General features: G+C 43.2%; 1 protein-coding gene across 6 annotated transcripts in view; it reads left to right on the top strand.

The window, feature by feature from the left end:
- Nucleotides 1-24,464, top strand: part of PPP2R2B (protein phosphatase 2 regulatory subunit Bbeta) — a 394,552-nt gene extending 370,088 nt beyond the window's left edge. For all 6 annotated transcript variants that reach the window (XM_074313727.2, XM_019739121.3, XM_019739122.3 and 3 more), the window contains 3 exons: nucleotides 10,690-10,859; nucleotides 18,229-18,320; nucleotides 20,918-24,464. In XM_074313727.2, coding sequence (XP_074169828.2) covers nucleotides 10,690-10,859; nucleotides 18,229-18,320; nucleotides 20,918-21,197 — 542 coding nt within the window. In that variant the 3' untranslated portion in view covers nucleotides 21,198-24,464. The remainder of the gene's footprint in view (nucleotides 1-10,689; nucleotides 10,860-18,228; nucleotides 18,321-20,917) is intronic.
- The last annotated feature ends 2,728 nt before the right edge of the window (nucleotides 24,465-27,192 follow it).

Raw genomic sequence — 27,192 nt, 5'->3', positions numbered from 1 at the left:
GCCCCATTTTAAGGTCAGGTCATTTGCAACCTTAATTCTCCCTTGCCATGTAACACAGTCACAGTCTCTGGGGATTAGTGTGGACATCTTTGGCTGGGGGGAGAGGGGGGGTGCTTATTCTGCTTACCACAGAGGAAATGAGCAACTTTTCTTTCTTTAAGAAAAAGACGAAAAGCTTCGGTCATAAGTGAGGAGGTGGACTCGTTGCTGAAGGAAGTACCAAAGAGCACAAGGGACCCGGTCTCTCTCGCTCACTCTTGTAATCCCTCCAGCACGTGTCAAAGTGCTTCCCGTCTATCAGACAATACATAAACACCTTGGGTGAATAGTGTGTGACACTAGTATTTGTTGACGTCTGACAGTGTGTCAGGCAGTGCTGAGTGTCTAATCTGCTTTTATCTCATTTGATCCTCATAACCATGCAAAATGAGAATTGATATCTGCATTTTAAAGATAATGAAGCTGAGTCTTAGATGTGGATAATTGACAAAGACAATCCAGCCTGTAAGTGGTGGAGCATGGGTCCTAGTCCCAATACATCTGACTCCAGAGTCCATTAATGTCTCTTGTGCCAGCCTGAGAGACATGCCTGAGGAAAGCAATTTGCAATTTATTGACCAATGATCTCTCTGTGTCACCAGTCATAGGGTCTGTCTTTATCACCTCAGGCACTTACTCATGCCAATTCCCCTGTCTCGCATAGGAGACACCCCTCTTACACCCCAAACATCATCACCAGGGGTCAGCTAACTATAATCTGTTGGCCACATCTGGCCCACCACCTGTTTTTATGCAATTTCAACAAAGAGTGAGGGTGTTACTTTTTTTTTTTTTTTTTTTGTAATTAGGTAATTTTATTAAACTATGCATGTTCCTTTTTAAATTTTTCAAGTACAGTTGACATGCAATATTATATTAGTTTCCAGTGTACAACATAGTGATTAGACATTTATATAACTTACAGAGTAATCACTCCGAAAAGTCTAGTACCCATCTGACACCATACATAGTTATTACAATATTATTGACTATGAGTATATTCCCTATGCTGTACGTTACATCCCTGTGACTATTTTTATAACTGACAATTTGTACTTTTTAATCCCTTTCACCTTTTTCACCCATTCCCCCCAACCCCCTCCCATCTGGCAACTATCATTTATTCTCTGAATCTATGTTGGTTTCTGTTTGTTCATTTATTTTTTTTTAGATTCCACATATAAGTGAGATCATATGGTATTTGTCTTCCTCTGTCTGACTTAGTTCACTTAGCATAATACCCTCTAGGGCCATCCATGTTGTCTCAAACGGCAAGATTTCATTCCGTTTGATGGCTGAGTAATATTCCTGTGTGTGTGTGTGTGTGTGTGTGTGTGTGTGTGTGTGTGTGTACACACATCTTTCTCCATTCATCTGCTGATGGGTACTTAGGTTACCTCCATATCTTGGCTATTGTAAATAATGCTGCAATGAACATAGGGGTGCATGTGTCTTTTCGAATTAATGTTTTTGATTTCTTCAGATAAATACTCGGAAGTGGGATTGCTGGGTCATATGGTAGTTCTATTTTTAATTTTTTGAGGAACCTCCATACTGTTTTCCATAGTGTCTGTACCAATTGACAATCCCACCAACAGTGCACAAGGGTTCCCTGTTCTCCACGTCCTCACCAACACTTGTTTGTTGATTTATTGATGCTGGCCTTTCTGAAAGATGTGAGATAATCTCACTGTGGTTTTTATTTGCATGTCTCTGATGATTGGTGATGTTGAGCATGTTTTCATATGTCTGTTAGCCATGTGTACGTCCTCTCTGGAGAAATGTTTATTCAGGTCCTCTTTTTTAATCAGATTATTTGGGGGTTTTTGGTGTTAAGTTGTGTGAGTTCCTTATATAATTTACATATTAACCCCTTATCAGATGTCTCATTGGGAAATATCTTCTACCATTCAGTAGGTTGTGTTTTCGTTTTGTTGACGGTTTCCTTTGCTGTGCAAAAACTTTTAAGTTTGATATAGTCTTATTTGTTTATTTTTTCTTTTGCTCCCCTTGCCCAAAGAGACACATCCAAAAAAATATTACTAAGAGTGATGTCAAAAAGTTTACTGCCTATATTTTCTTCTAGGAGTTTTATGGTTTTGAGTCTTACACTTCAGTCTTAAATCCATTTTGAGTTTATTCTTGTATATGGTATAAGAAAGTAGTCTAGTTTCATTTTTTAATGTATCTGTCCAATTTTCTCACACCGTTTATTGAAGAGACTGTCTTTATTGCATTTATATTCTTGCCTCCTTTGTCATAGATTAATTGAACGTATAGGTGTGGGTTTATGTCTGGGCTCTCTATTCTGTTCCATTGATGTATGTGTCTGTTTTTATGCCAGTGCTGTGCTGCTTTGATTACTATAGCCTTGAAGTATAGTTTGATATTGGGTCCCATGATACTTCCAACTTTTTTCTTCTCAAGGTTGCTTTGGCTATTGGGCTAAGGTTGTTACATTTTTTAATGGTTGAACAAAAATCAAAAGAATACTGTTTCATGACATAAAAATCAGGTAAAATTTCAGTGTCCAAAAGTAGAGCCTTATTGAAATACACGTTCATCTGTTTACATATTGTCTACACTGCTTTCACACTACAGAGGCAGAGTTGAGTCCCTATAACAACGACCAAATGGCCCTCAGAGCCTAAAACGTTTAGCATCTGGTTCTTTGAGGAGAAGTGTGCTGGCCTCAGATCTACCCACAGCTTATTGGTCATTCAAGGTGCAGTATGTTCTTAAGCCTCACAGGGTCATCCCAGCCCAAACTGTCTCTTCATTCCTCCTCCCAGGGAATTTTTGGTCCTTTTCTTCTATCTGAAAAAAAAAGGGTTTTTGATTCTTCGTGGACTATACTATGTTCAGAAGTATTTTGAAGACAGTTATACAAAAGTCAGGGACCAGTGTAATCTCTTCTTAATTGCTCGTTCTCCATGATGCTGTGTGTTGTGCTGCCACAGTGTTCACTGTTGAACAATTATTTGCAGAATTAATGAAGGACCGTATGAAAAGCAAAGTGCAAAGATTCAGCAACTGGGCATCATTGGTTCCCAATTCAGAAGCCTCTGAGTCTTAATATGATGTGAGTTCCCAGTCTCCAGCCCATGTCTAGAGACTTTGTCATTAGGCCCGTGGTAGTACAGTAGCCACTAATTAAATCTTAAACTTCTTCTCTCACTCATTCTCAGCTGGATAAAGGCCAGCGTTACCCATCCGTGGGAGTTCTTACTCTCCGTGGGAAAATTGTTGGCCGTTTCTCTCATTGGGCAAAATTGTTGGATGTGTCTTCTGCATAGTAAAAATTACTGGCTGCATCTCAATCGCCAAGCCTTTTCTCTCCGGGGGCAAAACTGTTGCCTGCGTATCTCTGAAGGAAAATTGCCATCTGCCTCACTCTGTAGGAAAATTGCCAGTTGTGTCCCCATTATGGGGAAATTGTCAACCATGTCTCCAAACGGAAAAGCGTGCCAGCTGTGCTTCTCCATAGAAGAAATGTCAGCAGAAGTGAGCAATTTAAAACCCTGTGTGTGATTCTGAGTCTCTTCCTTGTTCATCAAGCACAAACCTTCCCATTCCCCTGCCTAGTTTCCTGTACTCTCCCTCTTATCTGCCCGAGTCATCAAAGCCAGGGTGGTGGTGACCTTGTTCAGTCCCAAATGAAAGACACTCGTACCAAGAAAGGTGACCGTCAAGTGATAGTCCAGAGACAAGCTTTTGTGTGTCTATGTCACAGCCCAGTTAGAAGACCTAGAAACTGATTTATAACTGGTAGGACTTAAGATCTGACCCCAGTAGAAAAACACCCCAGGCTTTGGGTTTCATTTCACACCAAGCTTGCCTTCAGCAGCACCCACTTCTGCGTTGCTGCTGCCTTCCCTATTATTCTGGGTACAAGTGCTGTGCTAAGGGCTTAACATGAAAGATCTCACCTGTCCCACAACCACCCCAAAAGGTAGGTGCTCCTCTTATCTCCACTTGACAGATAAGGAAAATGAAGCTTGGAAGGAGTCAAGCCACTTGTCCAAGTTTTCATAACTTACAAGCAACAGAGCTGGAGTTCAGCCCAGACCTGCTGAGTTACAGCCCCTTTACTCTTAGCCACCACACCATATGGGATGCAGTGTGAGGAGCCGGCAGCATCAGCTGTATGTGACCTTGGGTCCCCTCCTGACCCTTCAACACAGGTGTGAGTACCTGTGCAGTGTCCAATGTGAGGTTCAGAGAAAGGAACTACCCTCAGGAATAGCCTTCCCTGTGGTCTCCCTACATTCTCTCTGCTTCCATTCCCAGGGTCCATCCACCAGCTCACTGCATGCTTCCTGTCTGCTTTTGCCCCGGTTGTAATGAATGCAGTTTTAGCTTTAGGTTTCTCCAAAGTCAGCAGTTTTCTTCTCAACTGTTCCTCTGTCTTATTTGCGATTTCCACTCGTTCCCAGAATTCTGGGACTTTATTCATTTAATCAGTCATCTGAGCCCTCCCAGGTGAATAGCCCTGTACCAGGGACCGTGAAAGATAACAACAAACACAAGATACGTCCAGTTCCGTGGAGACAGGTTCATGTCTGCACAGGTTATAACACAAAACACTGTCTGCTCAGGCCACCCAATACAGTAGTCCCCCCCTTAGCCTCAGTGTTGCTTTCTGTGGTTTAAGTACCCACGGTCAACTGCAGTCCTCGAATATTAAATGGAAAATTCCAGAAATTAACAACTCATACGTTTCGAATTGTGCTCCATTCTGAGTAGCATGGTGAAATCTCACACCATCCCGCTCTGTCCCACCCGGGATGTAAATCATCCCTTTGTCTAGCATATCCATGCTGTATGTACAGTGTAATACGATGTTTTGAGACCATATTCGCATCATTTTTATTATAGTATATTGTCATAATTGTTCTATTTTATTATTGTTAATCTCTTACTGTGCCTGATTTATAGATTAAACTTTATCATAGGTATGTATATACTTGTGTAGGAAAAAACGTAGTATCTGTAGGGCTTGGTACTAGTCACGGTTTCAGGCATCCACGGGGGTCTTAGAACATAGCCCCCACAGATAAGGGGGGGGGCACTGTATAGTCTCTGAGATTTAAAAGGAAGTGTCAGTTGCTTTTGACTATAGCATTGTAACCCAAAGTGTGTTTTCAGGAACTCTGTACTAGGGAAGTCCTGGGCCGCAAATGATTTGCTGAAAAAACAAAATGGAATAGTGGGGAGGGAGGACATGTGATCCAAAAATGAATTGAAATAAGGATTAAAGTTAGGGGTAATCATGCCCCCAGGGGCTATTTGGCCATATTTGGAGCCATTTTTGGTTTTCACACTGGGGGTTGTGGATTTCGTGGGCAGAGGCCCGGGGTGCTGCTGAACACCCTACAATGCCCCAACCACAAAGAATTACTTGGCCCAAAATTCAGTGGTACAGTGGTTGAGAAAACTGTATCCATGAATGTTCATTTTTTACCTGCAGACTTCTCAGCACTTTTAATAAGCTAATTGCATTGTCAATCTCCAAAATTGGGTAGGAGTTTCCCAAGCTTGTTGGCCTCCGAATCTGGAATACCTGACGTATCATGGGTTGAAGTCACTTTGGGAAGGCTCCCTCCCCTACAGTAACGGGGATCAGTAGAGTGAAACTGAAAGACAAGACTAGTGGAATTTCGCAGGTCTTAACAATGTAAGAGCTGGAAAGGACGTGGTAAGCAATCCTGCCTCCTTCATTTTACAGACAAGGAAACAGACCGTTGTCCAGTCATTCAAATGAGAGGCAGTAGGACAGGTTAAGAGCGCAGGCCAGAGTTCCAATCCTAGCTCTGCTTCCTACTGGCTATAGAACCTCTGTACCTGAGTTGACTGACTGGACTGATTTGTGGGAAAGGGAAATAATATCTATGAATATTGAATGAGTTACTACATGTAGAGCACATGGCAGAAGTGCTCAACAGATAGTAGGTGTTATTAAGAGCCGGCTCATTTGTGTCCAGCCTGGATTCCACCCCAGCATCCCTGACTCCCAGTCTGATGTTCTTTCCAGTATCCTGTGATGGACACAGGAAGAGGTGATGAGGACCAGAGGCACCGAAGTGGGAATGCACAAGGTCTGCTTAGAACATGAGGGAGCCCGGTTTAATTGGATTGTTTGAATGGAAAGATGGTATTGACAAAGCAAGGAAAGCCTGGTGTGGAGGCAGTGTAACAGCGAGGCAGTCAGATGGTCAGTAGAAAGCCCATCTCTTATCCTTGTTAGCTGCGTGATCCTGGGCAAGTTTCTCAACTTCTCCCTGTCTGCCTCACCTATAAGTAAGGACAGGGAGAGTACTTTCCTCATAAGTTTGAGCATTGAATGGGATAATGTATACAAAGCATAAGGACCAAGAAATGGTATTAGACGTCAATATTGTTTTTGTTACTATTATTGAGATCTCTGAGATACACATTTCCTATTGGCAAGTCTGACACGTCTGGGCTGTCAGGACTCTCCTCAGGATTGCTTGATGAGATCCTGATAACCCAGATGTGTCAGACTTGCCAACTAGATTGAAGACAGACAACGAGATGCCACTGAGCTTCCGGTGGGGTGGCCGGATGGCTCAGTTGGGTAGAGTGTGAGCTCTCAACAACAAGGTTGCCGGTTCAATTCCCGCATGGGATGATTGGCGGCTGGACTTGGAGCTGAGCTGCGCCCTCCACAACTAGGTTGAAGGACAGCTACTTGGAGCTGATGGGCCCTGCAGAAACACACTGTCCCCCAGTAAAATTTATTAAAAAAAGAAAGGATTCCTCCCTTACAAAGGGACCAAAGCTCATCTCTCTACCATGGTTCTCTTCCTTCTCTTGATGTCTTTCTTTTCTGGAAGCTAGCTGGAAACCCTGCAGGTCAGCAGGATTTCTAATGCCAAGCCAACGGTCTCCAGGAAAAATACCAGTTTTGATTTGTGTCAAGATCTGTCACTCAAGCGCGCAATCCTTTTGTACCACATGGTCAGGAACTTACATGGAAGTTCTGTTTGCATTCCACTAGCTGGTTCCCCGGCACTTTTATTATCTGTGTAACTGTTCAACATTTATCTCTTCCTCGAGCCTGTGAGTGCCATGAGGGTAGGACTGGAGCTTCCTTGTTCCTTTGTGTCTGGCATTTAGTACAGGGCCTGGCATGTGTCCACCCACCAAATGCTTTATTTGTATGTTCCAGGTAATATACTAAGTGTTGCGCATATGTGTGCCTGCAGAAAAGACACTTACATAGCTGACAAATGATTGCTTAACCTGAATTAGTGAAAACCTTGAATTACAGATGACTTTCTATGGAATGTATTTTTTCATAGTTTTCAAGGACTTAAAACAAATTTGAGGTGAGGACAGCATTGCTTAGATAGGGTTTTTTCAGGACCTGTTTAATTCATAGGTAGGTATTGTTTTCATTTAAAACTGAAAATGGCTTGTCAATATTCATTCATTTAGCATATATTTACTGAGTACTTCCTATGTTCCAGGAAATATAGCAGAACAAACTAGACAAAAGACACACACAAAAATGCCTGTATTCTATTAGGGGAGACAAATGACATAGATTAAACGTCCATGTGCATAAACTGAGGGAGAAGGACGGTGGGAAGAAAGGTTACGTTGCTGCTGACAGGTGAGAGATGGCCTGGGGGGCGGGGCTTCCTGTCGTGAGCGTCTGGACAGGGTCACACAAAGTCCTGGGTTCCCACCTTATCCTTGCCAGTGGTGGTGTGGCTCATACTCGTGAGCTCGTGATGTAGAAGCCATGCTCCTGACGTGTTTGAAGTGGACTTTGGCTGTACAGAAAGGACAGTTGTCACTGGTAACCTTTCCAGCGTTATAATTCCATAGTTCTGTGTAGATTCTCCCGTGATATCTTCCCATAGCTCCTAAAATAAGGTCTTGTACATGGTACAAGGCAAAATTGCATCATGATTCAGAACAAAGACTTTGAAGTCAGACCTTAATTCCAAACGCAGCTCTGCCTCAGTCTAGCTGTGCATCCTTGGACAGGTTACAAAACCTCTCTGTACCTTAGTTTTCCACATCTATAAAATAAGGGATCTTTGTTCCTACTTCATAGTATTGTCATAAGGGTTAAATGAGCTAAAACATGTAATGTACAGGGGGCCTAGAATATAATAAGCTTCCCATTGACAGTAATTATTAACACTATTTAATGTTGCTGAATGAATGAAAAGAATTCATGAAGTTGATATTAAGACTTGGATGGATAGGAACTGCAAAGTGCTGTTCTGGTACATTATTTATATTCTATCCTCTGTGTTCTACATAAGTAATTAGTGGTGGGCTGATTAAAGAATTGTTTTCTGTTTCACCTTCAGCTTTGGGGGCGTGTCATTTTGAGGCTTTATAACCGTGCTACACTGGCCCCCAATATGCCAAGTGATTCTTTGTAAACAGTCTTTACCTGATTTAAATAGCCCACAGGTTCTGTGGTCCTTGGTCTCAAATTCTCAAGTCCTAATGAATGAAATATGATCGGCCAATACAGCAGCAGCGCGTGCTAATGACGATAAAAATAGCAACTAATATTTATTAAGAACCTACCATGTCCCAGGAAGCTGGGAAAACTAAGTCTCGAGTAGTAAAGAAAATGTCAACCGCTGGTAAGTGGCAGAGGCAGGAATTGACCCACTCGAGAACACACTTTGCTGAGTCCTTCCCACTTGCTATCCCTGCAGGTGACCAGACCCCCCTCCTCTCTATTAAGATGTTTTGCATGGGGTCTGCTTGGTGTCTCTAAGTCCCCAGTCCTCATGAGATTGCCTTAAATCGAAACTAATGTGAAAATGTATTTCTGCACTGTGAGGGTACCAGTCAGAATCCAGGGGCCATCGTTCGCGCTTGATGAACTACAAGAGATAAGAGCCTATTCTGAGACATTAGAGCAGAGACTGGAGTGAGCTCATGGGTTTCTGTTGCAGTGGGGTTTTTTAAATTCTCAAGTTCAATTCTGATTGATCAGGTGTTTTTTGTTGTTGTTCCCTGAAATGTTCTGTGAAAAGAAGTATTTTGGTTTGGCTGGTGGGTTAAGTCAGCAAGGTTTGATAGAGAGCTCATTATATTCTTAGGTTTTCTGCATGGAATTTGATACTGACGGTGAGAGCGCATTGAGCAGGCAGGAAGGTGGAAGCCTCAGAGGACGAGTTGAGTCAGGAAATTGCAGGCCAGTGTTTGGTTCAGCTTAAAATGGTGATATACACACTAAGTGAAGCCATGCGCAATTGCCATTGTTGTAGGTCAAAAAAATAAATACACATAGCTCGACAATCATACACGCTAAACACCCAGAGACAAAGAATTCAATAATTTTTCTGGCTTTGGTTCCAATCAAGCAACAAATATTTATTGAGCATTTGTGTGCAAGACTCTCAGTACAAAGAAAAACCAAAATTCTGTCCTGAAGAAGCTCACATCCTCGTTAAGAGAAACCCATGGATTATTAAATGATACTTTCATTATGAGAATTACCTGAGCACATGCTAAATAAATGAGCCAGACCAGGTATGATGGGGCTTCAAAGAAAAGATCATTTGGGGCTAAAATAGGACGTAAAAGATGAGGCATTTAGAAGGAATGATCAGGCAGAGCATAGAAATGGGAAATGTCAAGATTATGTTCTATACATCCATCCAATTTTTGAACCAGAGAAGTTCAAAATCAAGACAGAAAGATGAGGCAAGGCAGCTTATGACAGGCTTTGCTATCAAACTGAGGAGCTGTGTCTTTTATTCCTGTAAGTGGAAATTAGTAATTGAGATGATAAAGTGCCTGGGTATCAGAGCAAATGGACAATATACACAAGAGACATTGTAGCCACAGTTTACTGCTGAGACAGAGGCACAGAAAAGTTAAGTACACCATGACCCAAGAGATATGAAAACATGTCCACACAAAAACTTAGAATGAATATTCATAGCGACATTATTCATAATAGACAAAAAGTAGAAACAACCCAAATGTCTATAAACTGATAAATTGGTCAAGAGAATGTGGTATATTCATTCAATGGAATATTATGCAGCCATTAAAAGGAATGAAGTACTGATGCATGCTACAATATGGATAAGTCAGACATAAAAGACCATACTATTGTACGAGTCTATTTGTGTGAAATTTCCAGGATAGGCAATTTCATAGAACCACAAAATAGATTAGTGGTGATGGTTGCACAACTATGTGATTATACTAAAAACCAATGAGCTATAATCTTTACATGAGTAAATCTTATGGTATGTAAATTATATCTCAATAAAGCTATAAAAATTTTGTTAAGCATCTAAGATGACTCCAGGTTTTGGTATGTGCAGTGACACCCAGAGACGAGGGGACATGTGAAATGGAGTTGGATACATAAACCTGGAGCTTAGAAATGGTCAGTGCCAGATAAATGGATGGGACAGGTCCCATGCCAGTCCTGCCATGAGAAAGACAATACAGAAACCAATGACAGGTCTTTCTTCTGCCAAGGAGGTGAAGGTTCTCTGTTCATAACTTACTTACATTCTGCAGACACTAGCCCTACTCCCAAGTTAGACGGTGGGTTTTTTAGCTGGCCTCAAAACATGTTAAAATCCATTGATAAGGACGTGCTCAATTCATCTTGTTTTTGTTCTGCAGTTTTTGAAGAGCCGGAAGATCCGAGCAACAGGTCATTTTTCTCTGAAATTATCTCTTCAATTTCGGATGTGAAGTTCAGCCACAGTGGGAGATATATCATGACCAGGGACTATCTGACCGTAAAAGTCTGGGATCTCAACATGGAAAACCGCCCCATCGAGACTTACCAGGTACAGACCACCACCCACCCATAGGTGTAATGAACAGTTCCTTTGTGGGCTTCCAAGTCAGCCTCTGCCTGCAAGGGCCCATTACAACACAGACAAATGTAAATGCCACAACCTTTAAGCGCCGTAGGATTTAAGATGAGGGTACATCTGGAGGGGCTGGAACTCAATTTAATCCTTATCTACTGAGTACTTAATGTGCTGTGGATCCCACAGATACAGAAGTGAACAAGACAGACATGGTCCTGCTTGGCTGGAGCTGACTGTCTGGTAGAGAAGTGAGATGATGAACAGGAAATTGCGCATACAAGGGAGGATACTCAGTGCCATGGAAGCACATGCAGGGAGGCAGCCTGGTGAGAAAGGCTTTCCTGAAGAAGTGATCCTTGTGCTGAGTCTTGATTGCCATGAACTAGCCAGAAAAATTAAACTCTTAGAATAGTATGTTGAAAGGTCTGGAGTCAAGAGAAATGTGGTGTGTTCAGAAAGAAGCTCCTTCCACCTGGAATGTGGAACACAGGGCCAGAAAGAGGAGACTAGACATGTAGACCCCAGTTAAATAGCTTAGGTTATTTTGTCTTTAGGCTGGGTCCCATAGGGAGCCATTCAAGTTTTACACAGGAAATGACAGGATGAATTTTTTGTTTTTACCCTGTGTTTCACTGCAATTTGCCAAACAGATTCAAGGAATTTAGGTAGGAGGAGATGGTGGTGTGCAGGTGGAGGGAAGATGGAGAGTCTGTGAGGTTTGCTAACTGATGGAGTGTGGACAAAAGAGGAATGAAGAAGAGTGTCGAGGTTTGGGGCTTGAGAATTGGCTAGTGGGCTGCTAGACTGACTGACAAAGGGACAAAGGAGAAGGCATCGTTTAGGATTTCTTTTTTTTGAAAGAGGAAGGCTTTGAGATAGAAAGGATTTGAAGAAGCTAATTCCAGGCAAGAGTACGATGGAAGCAAAGACCCAGATTCAGGGATAAACTAGTCTTGGGTTAGATAAAAAGAAGGGAAATTTTAGACAGAGGGATTTGACTTACATATTTCTTCGTGAGATACAATTCACATACCATCCTGTTTACCCTTCCAAAGTGTACAATTGAGTGGGTTTTAATCTATTCCCAAATTGTGGAATATCACCACTATCCATTCCAGAACATTTTTATCAATGACTAACATTTTTAAATGGACATTCTGGTTATGCTGGGAGGGAGACAGGGAGAATAGTTACCAAGTTACTGCTTTAGCAACGGAGGTGACCAGATTCTTGATATATTTTCAAGGTAAAACCAACAGGATTTGATGACTAAGTTGATGTGAGATATAAGAGGAAAAGATGCACCCAGGATCACACCAAGATTTTTATCCTGAGCAATTAGAAAAGTGGAGTTGCCATTTTATTTACATGAGAAAATCGAGAGTTTAGTTTTGGACACGTTGAGCCAATTAAACATCCAGAAATGATAAATAGCTCAATGGAGTCTGGATATATCTAGCCTAGAGATATAAATGTGATACTCTTGAGTGTATAGAGGATATTTAAAACTCTAGGACTAGACAAGGTCACCTAGGAAATGCGTATAATTAGGAAAAAGAAGAGGTCAAGACCTGGGGCCCCAGTGTTTACAGGTTGGGAAGAGGAAGTGAATTTGGCAAGTGGTTGGGAAGAAGTGCATTCAGGTAGGAGTGAAACAGAGGAATATCCCAGAAGCCAAGAGAAGAAATTGTTCCAAGGATAGTGGAGTCATCAACAGCCAAGTGCTGTTGCTGAATCAAGTAAGAAAGACCAAAGAATTGACCACTGGATTTAGTAATGTTGAGATTCTTGGTAAGAAAGAGGCACAGGAGACATGAATGAATGTCTGATTGGAGTGGGTCCTAGACAGATTGTGAATAGAGGAGATCAACACAGTGAGTACAGAGTAATGTCAAGAAATTTTATTCTGAAGGGGAACAGAAAAAGGAATAAGCCAGTGGAGAGGCAGACAGCAAAGGAGCAAAGTCCTTGAGCAAATCCATTGTAGAACTGACGGAAGATAGACAATTCATTCATCAAAAAATGAAGAGTATATAGCTAGTAAGATGCATGTAAATTATGTGACGGGAACAGTTTCTCCTTGTGTATGTAAAATACTCATTAAGAGAGTTTATATTATTGATTTAAAGTGCAGCTGTTTCTTCCCAGCCATATTTACCTGTTTGGTACAGGTAAGGAAGGGCAGAAAATTAAATTTAATCAGTGATGGGGTTCTGCCAAGTACAATGGAGAGAAAGCCAAGTTTGTTAAAGGTATATAATAAGGGAGTGATTGATTGTAATGATGGACCACTGAATCTAAGGTAAGGAAGGAGGGAAATGGAAATAATGGACAGAGGAAAATAGATCGATGGATTTCAAAAATTGTAAAATCAAGTGGTAGCAATAAAGCAATACTTGTTGGAGGCGTACAGTCATAGGAATGACCACGGAAAGCAAAGGACAAAACTCATTGAAAATGATGAGGCTAGGTAACTGAGATACCAGAGTATTTGAATCACTAAAGAACGATGGCAGGAATAGTGATGGAAGAGAGATCGAGGTGCTAGAATTGCTTCAAAGAATGAGGCAGAGGGACTCAGAGAACTTCTGGTGACCATAAGAAGGATGGGTAGCAGGAAGTTGAGTTTGTTAGCATGACTTCAAAGGAGCTGAGGACTAAAGGCAGGAACAGTTGTCTGGAGCCGAAGTCCAGCTGTGTCAGGAGAAGCAGATCTTTAAATCAGAAGAAAAAGGAGAAGGAAAAGTTCAGAGAGGCGGTTGAGGACACCCAGGACTTGGAGGGCTGACTGAGTTCCAGAGCACGCTGTAGGAAGGTCTGGGGACCAGAATTCAAGACCACAGATGTAGTTGAGATAGTTTGGTTACCCCTGTGGTTCAAAGGGCATCCCATGTGTATTGGGGATCTTATTGTCCCCCAAATTGGACCTGGACTTCAGGGCTCAGCTCTATAGCACCTACCCTCAAGCTCTCAGTCACTGTCCACTGTCTTTCCTCTTCAGCTGAGGACTAGAGCCAACACGAGTCCTTTTCCAGCTGCACAGAGAAACCATCTAGTGTTACAGAATCTTCATACAAAAAGAGAGAAGGCAATGGAAACTAGAACAGCGTGAGTCTGGGTACTGTTGACAGGTGTGACCTACTGGAGAGCCTTGATCAGAGAAAAGTAGATGCAGGCTGCATAGTCCTGAGAGCAATTAGTACTTTTGTTTTAGGGAAAGGCTTTTAGAACGAAGCTATTCTTAGAACACAGCTAGCAGTGACATGGAAGAGTCAGCATTTTAAGATCGTGGTTCTCAAACCACGTTTAGCTAGCAGATTTGCAAATTTACTTTCTAGAACACTAAGAAATAGGTATCATAGCACATGTGTTGAAATATCACAAAATTTTAGTTTAACTTTAAATGGCTTATTTCAAAGCAATTTAAATTTATATACTGTCTCAAAGATGACAGACTCTAATTGAAGGTCTAGAACACTTGAAAAAGATTGTGAGGCCTGGTCCAATGGAAAACGTGGGTAACGCTCCTGCTATGCATTTTCATACATCAGCTGAGCTCAGCATATTTCCATGAATAAGAAGCTGTAGACTTAAGTATGATTAGCTATTTTCAAGTTTTTCCTATAGAGCAGGGGCTGGCAAACTGATTTGTGGGCCAAACCCAATCATTTTGCGTAGTCTGTGGTTGCTATCATGCTACAATGCAAAGTAGTGTATGTGACAGAGGCCCGATAGCCTACAAAGCCGAACATATTTACTGTCTGACCCTTTGCAGGAAAAGTTTGCTGACCCCTGAAATAGAACAAACCAATAGAGTTGATTCTTGCTAGGCCTCAATAGAGTTGTTGAGCAGCCCATTCACTGCACAACATAAGGCTTCCACAACTACCTGTGAACCACTGTGTTGGGAGACTCAGCTTAGTGGCAAGAGGGCCAAACACAAACTATTTGGAACATCGAGAGAGAGTTCTCTTTTGCTTTGTTCTCTGGTTGTTTCTCATTTCTCGCCACTGAAGGAGAAAGGTCCATCTTGTTTGCCTGAGATTATTTTTTAACAGAACGTAAATGTAACATACCTTCATAGTAGATGTTCTTTTCCTTCAGATGCCTTCAGTTGGTGGCAGGCAGGAGCTTCCCAGAACTTAGAGCCGGGGAGGAGAAAATTATGGTTCAGACAAGGTTTCCCCCTGAATCCTTCCTGACTTTTGTCCTTCAGGAATTAGTAATATTTATGGTCACAGGAATGTGAAAGACAGCATGGGGAATACAGTCAACATTGTAATAACCAAGTACGGTGTCAGATGGGTGCTAGAGTTATTGGGGTGATCTCTTCATAAGGTATGTGTCTAATGACGGTTGTACGCCTGAAACTAAATATAATGTATGTCAACTGTAATTGCAAAATAAATTTTACAACAGATTTACAGCATTTTTGGTGACGTGGTTCCTGCTAGTGGGCCCACACTTCCAAATCACACACATTTTGACACTTTATTACTCACCTGTGGTGTTTCTACACACAAAATGCCAAAGGTAAATGGTGAGTTTCATAAAGAAGAGAGCAGCTCGAGCCAGGCCAGAAAGGCACAACACTGCCCTATTTCTAAACCTCACTGCTCTGTCTCCTGTCTGTCAAAAATCCTCATTATTTGAAAGACAATATTTGGTACTTTTCCTACCAAAAAAAAAGTTGGGTGCTTATAGTGAAGTAAAATAATATTCTATCGCCTTCTTATAACTTTACAATTTCACCACTGTAGGACTGAGAAGTATTGCATTATACAAACTTGCGTCACCAGGTGTTTCCAAAATTGGTTTCTCCCTTCTCAGCACACTCACAGCTGGGCCTTACCTTACAAGTGCTCCATACCAGATAAGAGGGAAAAAGTAGGGGGCGATAGAGCTGAAAATAAAAAATCCATTTGGCTCATGTTTTCCCTCCAAAAAGTAGGAGAGCTGGAGCACTAGGATAACAGCTTTGCTTTCACTGCCCACTGGATCCAGTCCCAGCCTGGCAGCCTTTCCCTCCAGAAGCCCAACTCCTCTCCCTCTAGAACACACAGCCCAGAAGCAAGGCAATGATACAGGCAAGAATCAGGCTTGCTTTCCAGAAACAACACCGATTCTTGAGGTCAAGATCTTCCAGCCATCGGAAGAAAGGTTCAACCCCCCAGTCGATGCTCTTAATGTCACCATCACCTTTTTCTGAGGAAAACAGTCTGTGCTACTTTGGGGGAGGGAAAATAGTAGTCAAGACCAGGGGTAAGCAAAACTATACCCCAGAGCCCAATCCTGTGTGCCACCTGTTACACAGCTTTACTGGAACACAGCCCCTGCGCCTTTGTTTATGTATTGTCTATGGCTACTTCTGCATTATAAGGGCGGAACTGAGTAGTTCCGACGGAGGCCATGGGGCCCACAAAGCATAAGTATTTACTCTCTGGCCCTTGGTAGAAAAAGTTTGCCAACCCCTGGTCAAGACCCAGAATCAGCCCTCAGACGCTCACCTGCTTTTATCCTCAAAGATTCTTAACGATCATTTAAGATTTTCATCCCTACAAACAGAACTGGCCTTGTAGACCTGAGTCACATCTGACAGGCCCAGAAGGTGGCAGGAGAGGATGGGAAGGAGAATGAGTTAATTTACAACAGAGATACCACGCGCAGCACACAGGCCTCACCTGGCACCCCCTTTCCCCATCTTAACAGGCCAAAAGCCCTGCCACCAACAGATTCCCTTGTCCCCATAGCACTGAGGCAGATACCCTGCAAGGCCCAGACCTTTTGGGGAACAAGACAGTAAAGGTGGAGGAAATTAATTTGCAGAATTAGAAATGTTTACACTGTCCAATAACTCAGAGACCTTTTAAATACCCAGAACATGGGGTGAATCTTACCTCATTCTTCTGCCCAGTACGAAGCACACAGTTGAGCTCTGCATTCAGCAGAACTCTGGAGCCAAGGGAGGAGAAAATGAACCATCACTCGTAATCTAAGCAAAGGGAAACCATGCTTTTCATAACATCCCTCTGCCTTCACCCAATGCTGTCTCCCTCTTGGCCTGACCTCACTTCCTTATTGCAGCTCCTGTGGAGGACAGACCCATATAAGGTGAGGCGAATGAGACAGAGCAAGTGGGGGAGGTAGATTGCTGCAGTAATCAAGAGTGTGCACTTCGGAACCTGACTACTGGGGTTCAGTCCTCCTTCTGTCATTTCCGTTCTTGTGTGATCTTGGACAAGTTGTGTTATACCCTGTATTTCATGCTCCATTAAAGTGAAGAGAATAATGGTACCTCCATCATACGATGATTTTAGAGATGAAATGAGATTTTATGGATAAAGCGCCTGGCTAACAACAATCTGGCACACTGTATTAATATATGCCTACTATTATGAATACTCCCTACTAGTGGGTTCAGGAAGGATTGCCCTCAGAGAAAAATGGAACCCAGGTTACTACCTTTTAAGTTTTATTCATCTGCCTATTTGGCATAAGCACATACGATGGAGCAAACACCTTCACACACATCATGTATTTAATCCCAACCCCAATCCAGAGTCTACTCGACAGTTTCGCTTGCATAGACATCGCCAAATTCTGGTACCCAAAATGAACATGGCAGCTCCATCCTTCCACTTGCTGCAGAAACAGATCCACGAGCCATCGTTGATCCTGTTTTTCATTCCATGCTTCACAGTTGACCCACCCACCACTCCCATCATTTCTCCCTCCAAACATGTCAAGAATCTGACCACTTCCCACCACGGCTCTTGCCCTGATCCAAGCCGTCCCCTATCACCCAGGTTATTACTGGTCTCCCTGCCTTTGTCCTTGCACTCTCACGTTTCACAACACAGCAGGCTATGCTTTGTGTAAAGTCCCTTCGCTTTCCTCAGAACAAAGGGCCTATGAGAACTGGTCATCTGCCCCCACACTGGGATGAAAACACGCCAAGAGTATTTTGTTCACTCCTTTATCCCAGGCACATAGCAGGCATTCAATAAATATTGGTTGAATGAGTGGTGTCCTCTAACGCCTGTGAACAGATCAGCTTAGAAAATGGGGCTCTGCCACTCAGTGGGCCCTGCTCTGTGCCACCGTACACACCTAAGCAAGCGTGTGTAATCCATGCTAACCATGTAAGCAGCTCACCAACCCATCCCAATGCCCCACAGCTGGGAAGGGCTGAGCCTGGAGTCAGACCCCAGGGTCATGTGAGTCAAGACACATTTACACGGAAAGAATTGACAGCTCACATCAAAAGAGGAGGTATTCAGAGAAATAATCTTTTTTTTTTTAAATAATAACTGACCTTGTTGATGTGTTTCCCACCCCCCAGGTTCATGACTACCTCCGTAGCAAGTTGTGCTCCCTCTACGAAAACGACTGCATTTTTGATAAATTTGAGTGTGTGTGGAATGGGTCAGACAGGTAAGAAAGGCTCTGTGGCTGGGGAACCTTCCAATGGCGGGCCTTGTGGCAGAGGTCCTGGGCAGTGTGTCCTAAGCAGAGAGCAGCCAAAGGGAGGTCAAAATGAGTAGCTGTAGGGCTACTCTTGAACCCTCTTTAGGACTGGCAGAGGTGACCATTTAATATTAACGAGAAAAGGCCTATCTTTTCCACACAAGACACCCCCAGAGCGAGGCCAACATGCCTCAAATGAAGTTCACTAATAATCCACCAGCAAATTCCAGCATGAATAAATAGTTCAGATTGCTGCCAAGTGCACTTTCTAGATCAAAAATGATCTCTTGAAGCTGCTCGCCTAGACCTGGCCAAAGGCCCTGGTGGTTCATTAGCTGAATTCTTGTCGGCCTCATTTGTCACATTCCCTCAGAGTGATTTATTACTGTTTTAAGGCCTTTGATTTCAACAATACTTCATATTACCTCCCAATAGTTCATTTTTAGCCTGACAAATACAGATGATTGTGACTTCCAGGAGAACTAGCGCAGGCTACCAGGGGCCGTTCCCTGACGAAGGCGGCGCCGTAAACCACTGTGCCTGAGCGCACTGAGATTCTACCATGGCAAAGCACTCAAGATGCGCACTTTTAGTGAGCACGAGCCCTCCCTCGCCCTCGTTTGGCTTTCTTCGCCAATGAACCAAAATGAGCCCTCCACTTAGTAGGCCTGGAAGGAAGGCCTGCTGTGGTGACAAGGCAGAGGATCCAGGTCACGCCATCCAGTTGGTATAGGGCAGAGGGGACAAGGCATCTGTGATGTATAAACAATAGCTCCCAAGGGTACTGAGGCTAGCCCCAGCCCTGTTCTTGTACTTGTATGTATATAATTTATTAATTTATTCATTGCTGATTGTAAGTAATACGTATTCTTTATTATTACTTATATCTTTGTTGTTGTTATTGCTCCAACCTCCCTTCTGTCTTAGCCTAGAGCTACACTTCGTAAGCACATACTATGGAGCAGACACCCTCACACACATCATGTATTTAATCCCGACCCCAATCCAGCCAGGTTTCCGCCATCCCCATTTTACAGCTGATGAAACTAAAGCTCACTCAGAACCTGCCCAAGCTCATACACGAGTCAGTAGGAAAGACACGACTCAGAAGTTTTGAGTTTGAATTCTAAGATCAACATTCTTTTCATAACATTACAATGGGAAATGTTATTCGCGGTTTAGATAAGGTTGAGGCTTCCCCCCCACCCCACCCCCCAAAAGAAAGACTTTCTCTTACTGTTTAAAAAGAAACTGGGCCACGGTGAGGGAAGCAGACCTCTGGCCTGGGAAGCAGTGAGTCCGAGTGGCCCAATGCTTATGCCCTGGAGTCAGGCAGATGTGGGTCGGAGGCCAGACTTGGCCACTTACCAGCAGTGTGACAACACCCTTACCAGCACAAGTGACTCACTTCTCCTCGTATGTAAACCTCTTACATGGAGTAATGGAGGCTGAAACAAGATGGCAAGGGTAAAGCTCTCAGCGCCCTGCCTGACAGGGAAATAACAGCTCACTCTGCTACACAAACACATTTTACAGCATCTGCTTCTTGGGCCAGAGCACCCGAGTCTCACCCCTGATAAATGTGCCTGGCACCGCTGACAAAGGACCCCAAAACTTACCCCTGGCTGTGGCCCAATCTGGCCAGTTCCCTTCACCTCCCCACACACCCAGGTCACAGAAAACAGATGAGACGCTGCTCAGCCATCCTCACCTGCCCAGTCAGTTTCAGCAGCCTCTCGGGGCAGCCACTGTGGAATGTTACACAAGGAGGGCTATCTCTCCCTGAGCCTGTCACCATTAAAGATTCAGTCCCTTGCTTCTGGAAGGCTTCTGGCATTTACTGCTCTCCTGATCAATTGTAGATATGCCTTTAGAATAGGTAACTCTTGTAAAACTCAGAAACCACCTGTCAATCCACTATAAAATCTTATTTTTCCCATCCTAAATCCTTTTAAAACTTGAATTCGTTTACTTTCTTGTCAAGTGAGGCCACGGTGACATCCATTTTTTAGATACGTTTTCTGAAAAGGGCGAATTTAGAGCTCGTGCTCAGTGGGCGGGGGAGATGACATGCCTGGGTCAACGAGCTTTACTATTGAGCATTTCTCCCACCTCGCTGGCCATCGCCTTAGCGGTCAGGCTGCAGGGGTGCCTTGTACATGTGCACAAGGATTCGTTGTTTTCAAAGTGTTCCCACTTTCCTAACCTCACTTCAGCCTCACAGAGCTGATGGGACGTAGGTAGGGCTGGGATCATTAAAACCACGCATTTACTAAGCCAAAGAACCGAAAGGAATCTATCGAACAGAAGGAATTAACCAGGAGGTTTATCAGGAACCTTGTTTCCAAGTCCAACCCAAGAGCCTCCTGCTCTTAGTGATGCCAAAGGAAGTCAATAGTCATATTATAGAACCTGTTTGGGGTTTTGTTTGTTTTCAACAAAACGTCTGGTGCCATAAGCTGGCCACTGCGTGGTGTCGTTTGCTCGGGAAAGACACAGTAGTGCTGTGTTACTGCCTCTCTCCATAGCATTCGGTGACTCCCTGCTTCCTCTCTACTTTGCAGTGTCATCATGACTGGCTCCTACAACAACTTCTTCAGGATGTTCGACCGAAACACCAAGCGTGATGTTACCCTGGAGGCCTCAAGGGAAAACAGCAAACCCCGGGCGATCCTAAAACCACGGAAAGTGTGCGTGGGGGGCAAGCGGAGAAAAGACGAGATCAGTGTGGACAGCCTGGACTTTAGCAAAAAGATCTTGCACACGGCTTGGCATCCTTCAGAAAATATCATAGCAGTGGCGGCTACAAATAACCTATATATATTCCAGGACAAGGTTAACTAGGAGGACCCGTTATTATTCCTTAATCATCTCACATATTGAATACTAGTCAAACACGTTTTTAAATGTTTCTTTGGGTCTTTATTTGATGCATTGACTTTAATTTCCCTACGCAGAAAACAATTGGGATGACATTAAAAGGAGTCCAACTTTCCCAAACCCCCCGTTCTAAGAAACTTTTGTTCAACCCAGTAAGTCCCGGGACAATTCTGTTTAGAATTGAGAGCTGCCAGCTAACAGTAATTCTTCCATAGTTGACCTGAATTTCTGATGCTTTTATTGCCCAGTTTTCTCTGGTGGGTCCCGTGTTTTGTTTCTAGGTGTCTGCTGAGATAAAATGAGGTTGTCTGTAGTATTTAAAGCAAAAAGATGTGGTTTTTTTTTTTTTTAATTAAGCAATTCCATTTGATTGAAAAATTCCACACAAAAAATAAACACCGTCTACTCAGAGAAATTCTCCTCGTTTTGTGAAAAATCAGAACTCGTGAGCATCTCCTGTCCCTACAGCACTTTTTTTTCCCCTATTTTCTTTTTAACGATTTCATTTGAGCCAGAGATTTATGTCACAAGGCTATGAAGAGGACGCAGAATGAGAAGGGAAGGGCCACATCAACACTGCTATACTCTTTTTTTTGTAAGCGCCATAGAAACAGCCTGAGAATTTGGCTGTGTTGAATGCTTTGGGGGACAGAGAGAGACCATTTTCTACACAGTGCTTCTCAGAGTTAGGTTGGCAAGGCCATGTGGGGCCAGATTCTCTCTGCTGCCTTGTTACTCTTGCTTTTTGTAATTTTAAATGGCTCCCTATAATCCTCTACTGACATGTACACTGGCTTTTTGTTTTCAACTTTTCCAGCCTATTTATTCTATTGATTTCTAAAGGCCGAGTCCTGGTTGTTTATTATCAATTGGCGTTCTAAAGGAAGCAGTAAGTTGGAGGCAGTGGCACTGCCCATGGCTGCCTGAGAATGGCTGGCCCAGTCTTTTTGGGTATGTCTCCTCAGCAGCCCCCTCCCCAGTTCCTGGTTTGGTAACCAAAAGTAACGATCCATCAGTCTCCACTATAGAACAAACATGGCCAATAAAAATGCTGATTTGTAAAGTCTAATCAAGTACTTGTAACCCCTCACCCCCAAGCTCACCATCTAGAAAAACAGACCAGAGGGCTCGCTTCCTGCAAAAATGGAATATGGGGGAATCAAGAAGCTTTGACACTGGAGTGAAGTCTACTTGGACCTGTGGAGGCTGGTTCATCCTTCCCCCAAGTTGAGGATTCAGATTTAAAACTTCCAGAAGGTTCTATGTGGCACACTGAAAGGCTTATAAATTTAAAGAGGGGACTTAGGGATGATATAGGAGGTACCCAGAAACCTGGGTCTGGGCTCAGTGTCACTGTACCTGTCATGGTGACTCATTTCCCTTAACTTCTATTTAGTGGCTAGGAAATGACTTGAGATGAGAGTTTTTCTTTTAAAAAGAAATTTTCTTTCAGTTTGTATATTTATGAGATGTCCCAGCCTTCAAGTATAATTTGTTTTAGAGGAGAAAAGAACAGTGAAAGAACCATATTTCAATGCTAAGCTACTATCCATTTAACAACAGCTTTTTGGCAAGGAAATGACTATCTACTTAAGTGAATACAATTTTGTAAGATGCAGCCCAATTTCAGAAACATTAAAGTATGAAAAAGTACATCTCAAAATGGAGCGAGCCTGCCATTGAAGACATGACTTTCTCCTCCGTGTTCTTCATCGTCCCTGCAATGAAAGCCTCTATTCGGCCATGGCACCTAAGTAGCCCAGCAGGAAACTCTGGGCAGGATCCTGGCCTAACTGGGGCAATGTTCTTGGAGGAAACCTCAGAGTGTCAGAAACGTCCCCGACTCTCAGAGTCCTGTGATATCAGGATACATAGAAAGACCAGTGGGTTACTGTCCTGAGTTTATTGTCAACCTCCTCAGCGGCCTTTGCTCGGCTTCTCCGACTCTCAGCTCCTGCTCGTACCAGATGAGGATTGGGACAGATCACGGATTTTCAGACTTGAGCGTCAACCCACCTCTGTACTATTACTTATTTAACATTTATTGAAGTCACCTCTCTTGAAATCAAGACTTAGCCTCCTCCAAAGAAATAATATTCATGAAGTGTCAGTTTCAACGTGCCAGTTATGTTTCAACATTAAAATAACCACATAACCATTAATATAACAAACGTGTATCCATACGCCACCTACAATCATTTTGTGAACCCCAGCAGCATGCTTATCAAACTTTGGGACCCCGCACAATTGATAGCACAGAACATTTATGCCTTTGGAGGCATCAGAGAGTCTCAACGGACAATGGTTCTTCACATACTGGAGTCAAGAGTGCTCCCCAAAAGACATGCATGAACAGTTTTGGTCACAGATTTACGGGCTTCACAGCCTCCCTGCAGTCTGTGGACACCAAAAAAGAGCCCTGTACTAGTCCACCACCCTGAGCACATATGTGCAGTCTGAGATCCAGAGGGGCAGGAATTTTCCCAAGACCTCGAAACAGCCATTCTCTCCTCTATGCCAAACAAAGAATGCAGAGGAACAAACATCCAGGCTGCTAGACAGGAACACGAGGGGAAGGCCCTAGAGATCAGGCCTCAGGCAGCAATAAGCATCACCTTGCCGCAGCAGTAACCACCGCCATGCTTCACTAATAACCACCGCCATGCTTCACCAATCCCCTGCTCTGTGCCAGGTACCGACCTAGGTATTATACAGTTGCCATCGCCTTCTGCCCAGTGCTGGTGATTTTCTTAGTTGGTAACACCTAAAAGTCCCTTCTCTAGTTGACACTAAAAGCTCCTTGAAAGCCAACTTACCAGCTTTTCAACAGTTTGGTGGGTTCTAAAAAACGTACACTAGTTTATCCTACAAGGCCTGCTGCTCGGTACCAGCCCTCAGGTTACACTGGAGGATGTCAGTTCACTGAGGGGAAATGGGAACCACAGCTTCCTGGGCTTCAATGAAAATCATCCTAAATGTAACAGTCAGTCCTTGTCATTCAAAACCAAGCAATTCACAAGCTGAACTTCAGCAGACATCCATGCTTTCTTGTCTAGAGGAGGAAGATGAGTTGGAAAAAAACAAGGAAAACACAAAGCAGCATGAAGTAGTAAGATGTACAGTGAATTGGCCAGTAGGAACCCATTTGCTTCTTAACCCCTTCACGCCTGGCTCCTGCCTTTTCTATTGTAAAAAAAAAAAAAAAAAAAATGCATCTTTCTTTAAACCTCTCATTTGTCTTGTAATTAATCATATCAGCATATGTGAGGCAACAAGCTTGTGTAAGGCAGAACAATTATCAGGTGGAACAAAAACGAAGCTAAAATTTTTTTAGCTCAGTGACCCGATGAAAGAAGTCATCCATCTCCATTGTTTCCTTTTGAATACTCCAGGGCCCGTTATAGTAAAAATTAGACCCTCAAATACTCAATCGCTGACAGCATGGGAGACCATCATTTTCCTCTCTTCAAACCTGCAAAGCAACTGCCTAAACTTCCCTCTTATTCCCCTCACCCACCAAGAAAGCCCTAGTAGGCCTAATAGTAAGGCTTTGGGGTGACACTATAGTCCACAGTGTGAATTAGGGAGCCCTTCCTAATTTGCCCTCTTCCATCATGGACACATGTAGACGAGTCTGGTGTGTTTTAAACAATACCCCCAAGAACACAGCAATTCCCCTGGGAAACTTGCATGGGGCTGCCTGATTCTTCGTGTACCATCTCTTCCCCCCATACTTCTAAGTAGTCTCGGGAACCGCTTTGCATGGCAGTGACTTGCCTGGTCAATGGGAAGAATATGGAACTAGGAGATAGGAAATGTGGACCCTGCTCCTGGCTCCACTGCTACGTCCACTGAGGAATGAAGGCAAGCCCTCAGTGCCCCCATCAGTCACGTCACCTGTGAAATGATCAGAAGGCCATTTGTCCTAGCTCAAAGACTATTGTGAGGGGCACAGGAAATCCATTTACTTATAACATGCTTTGATCAGTTGGAAGCACCATAAAATAATTACAGCAACAACACTCACTGAGGACCCACTAGTGATTTCTCGTTATCTCCTTCCCTTCACCCCATGACATCAATGCCACCAGTATTATTCCCATCTTGCAAATGAGGAAATAGTTTCAAGTTGTCAAGTGGCCAAGGGCATATAGCCAGGTTCTCCAGCTCAAGATTTCTGACTCTAAAGCCAAAGCTCTTAAAATCCTGTTTCTAATGTATAATAGTAGGTAACATTTATTGAGCATTTATTATGGGCTAGGCTTTTTTCTACAAATTTCATATGTGTTAATTCACTTATCCCCAAAACTCTAGATGCAGGTATTATTAATATTCCCATTTTACTGATAAGGAAACAGAGAAATTATATAACTTGACTAAGTTTATACAGAGCCAGACATTTTGGTCAAAATTCTCATCCTCTGTCTCCCATCTCATACATACATCAGTAACATCCATGTATATATATGGAAGTTACTGATTAGAAAACAAGTTCAAAAAAAAAAAAAAAAAGAAAACAAAACAAGTTCCAGTAATGACCCATAGGTTCATCAACATTAAATATTTGTCGAGTGCCGGGTATGTGTCAGGCAGCCAGACCCTAGGCATGGGATAGAGTTACTGAAATGTATAAGCCACTGTTCCCCACCCTCTAGGAGATGACAGCCATATAGCAGCAACATGTATGTTGTAAATACATTTACAGTACAATGAGGTGTGTACGAAGTGCAGAGACAGTACAAAGAAACGGTTAATTAATCAGGACTGGTAAGAAAAGGGTTTCACATAATAAGTGACTTCTAAGCAGAGTGTTAAAGCAGTTCACTCAATAGACAAAGCATGATATGGTGTTTCCAGTACATAGGACGTCACAGATGAAATCTTCCTAAGGCTAGATAGGGCATAGCTGCATGAGATCAGTGTTTCTCTAATTCTGTTAGGAACACTTCTTCAGTTTACCAGAACTGGTCTGCCCTCTTTTTCTTTGATTCATCCAATAACAAATATTTATGAAGCCCCTATATCCAGGCTATATGTAAAATAGAAAAGATAAAAAGGCGCCATATTTACTGGGAATTTGTTATGTGACAGGCATTGGGCTGGGCACCTTTTTAAATCATTACAATAACCTGATGGGTAAACACATTATTCCATGTTTGTAGCTGAGAAACAGACTCAAAAGGGTTAAATGACACCATCATAGTGACACAGCCGCAAGTTTTATCTAGATCTGTCCTCTTCCAGGTCCTATACTTCTTCCATCACAGTGACTGGTAACGCAAAGCTACCTTGTCTCTTTCCACTAGTGAGAATACTCACAAAGAAACCATGTCTCCGTGACCAAATATCGCCTGACAGCTGACCAGGAATACAAATGTGGTCTGTCACCAAAGCAGAGAGTGAAGTCAAGTGGCTCACAGAGGTCTCCAACCCCTGACCCTGACCTTATTATTACTGTTTAACCGTCCCCCAATTTAGATCTTCCACGCCCCATTGGTTAAACTGCTGGTGGCAGAACAAGGTGATCTCCCGTCTCTGCCGATTCCTGGTTCGGATGCCATCAAAATAATGGTCCCTTCTGGTCAGAAACAGAGGTTTAGCAACTGCCAGTTTCCCAATTCACTCCCTCCCCCTAATTCCCTAAAAAGTCAACCTTGGTCTCTTAGGTGGACAGCTCCTCTGGAAGCACTTCCTGCTCCCCCATCACAGAACTCAGCTGCTCCCCCTCACTTTGCTGCATTTGGTTAGAGCGAGAGGACAGAGAGCATTTCTCTAGAATTCATCCTTGTGCCGAAACCCAGATACCACAGGGACATGGGATCAGCCATAAATGCTGGGATTCTTGCCCCGGTTTGCTCCCTCCCAGCCAGAGCAGTAAATTCCTGGGGTGGGGGGAGTCAAAGAGACCCCCAAAGGGGCTTAGTACAAGGGAGGGGAGAGGCCTGCCTCATTAGCAAAA

Source organism: Rhinolophus sinicus, chromosome 5, assembly GCF_057876585.1.
Source record: "Rhinolophus sinicus isolate RSI-liver-muscle chromosome 5, RSI-T2T, whole genome shotgun sequence".
In the NCBI taxonomy this organism is placed as follows: domain Eukaryota; kingdom Metazoa; phylum Chordata; class Mammalia; order Chiroptera; family Rhinolophidae; genus Rhinolophus; species Rhinolophus sinicus.
The sequence above is the reverse complement of the archived record's forward strand: the minus strand, read 5'-3'. Positions and strand labels throughout refer to the sequence as shown.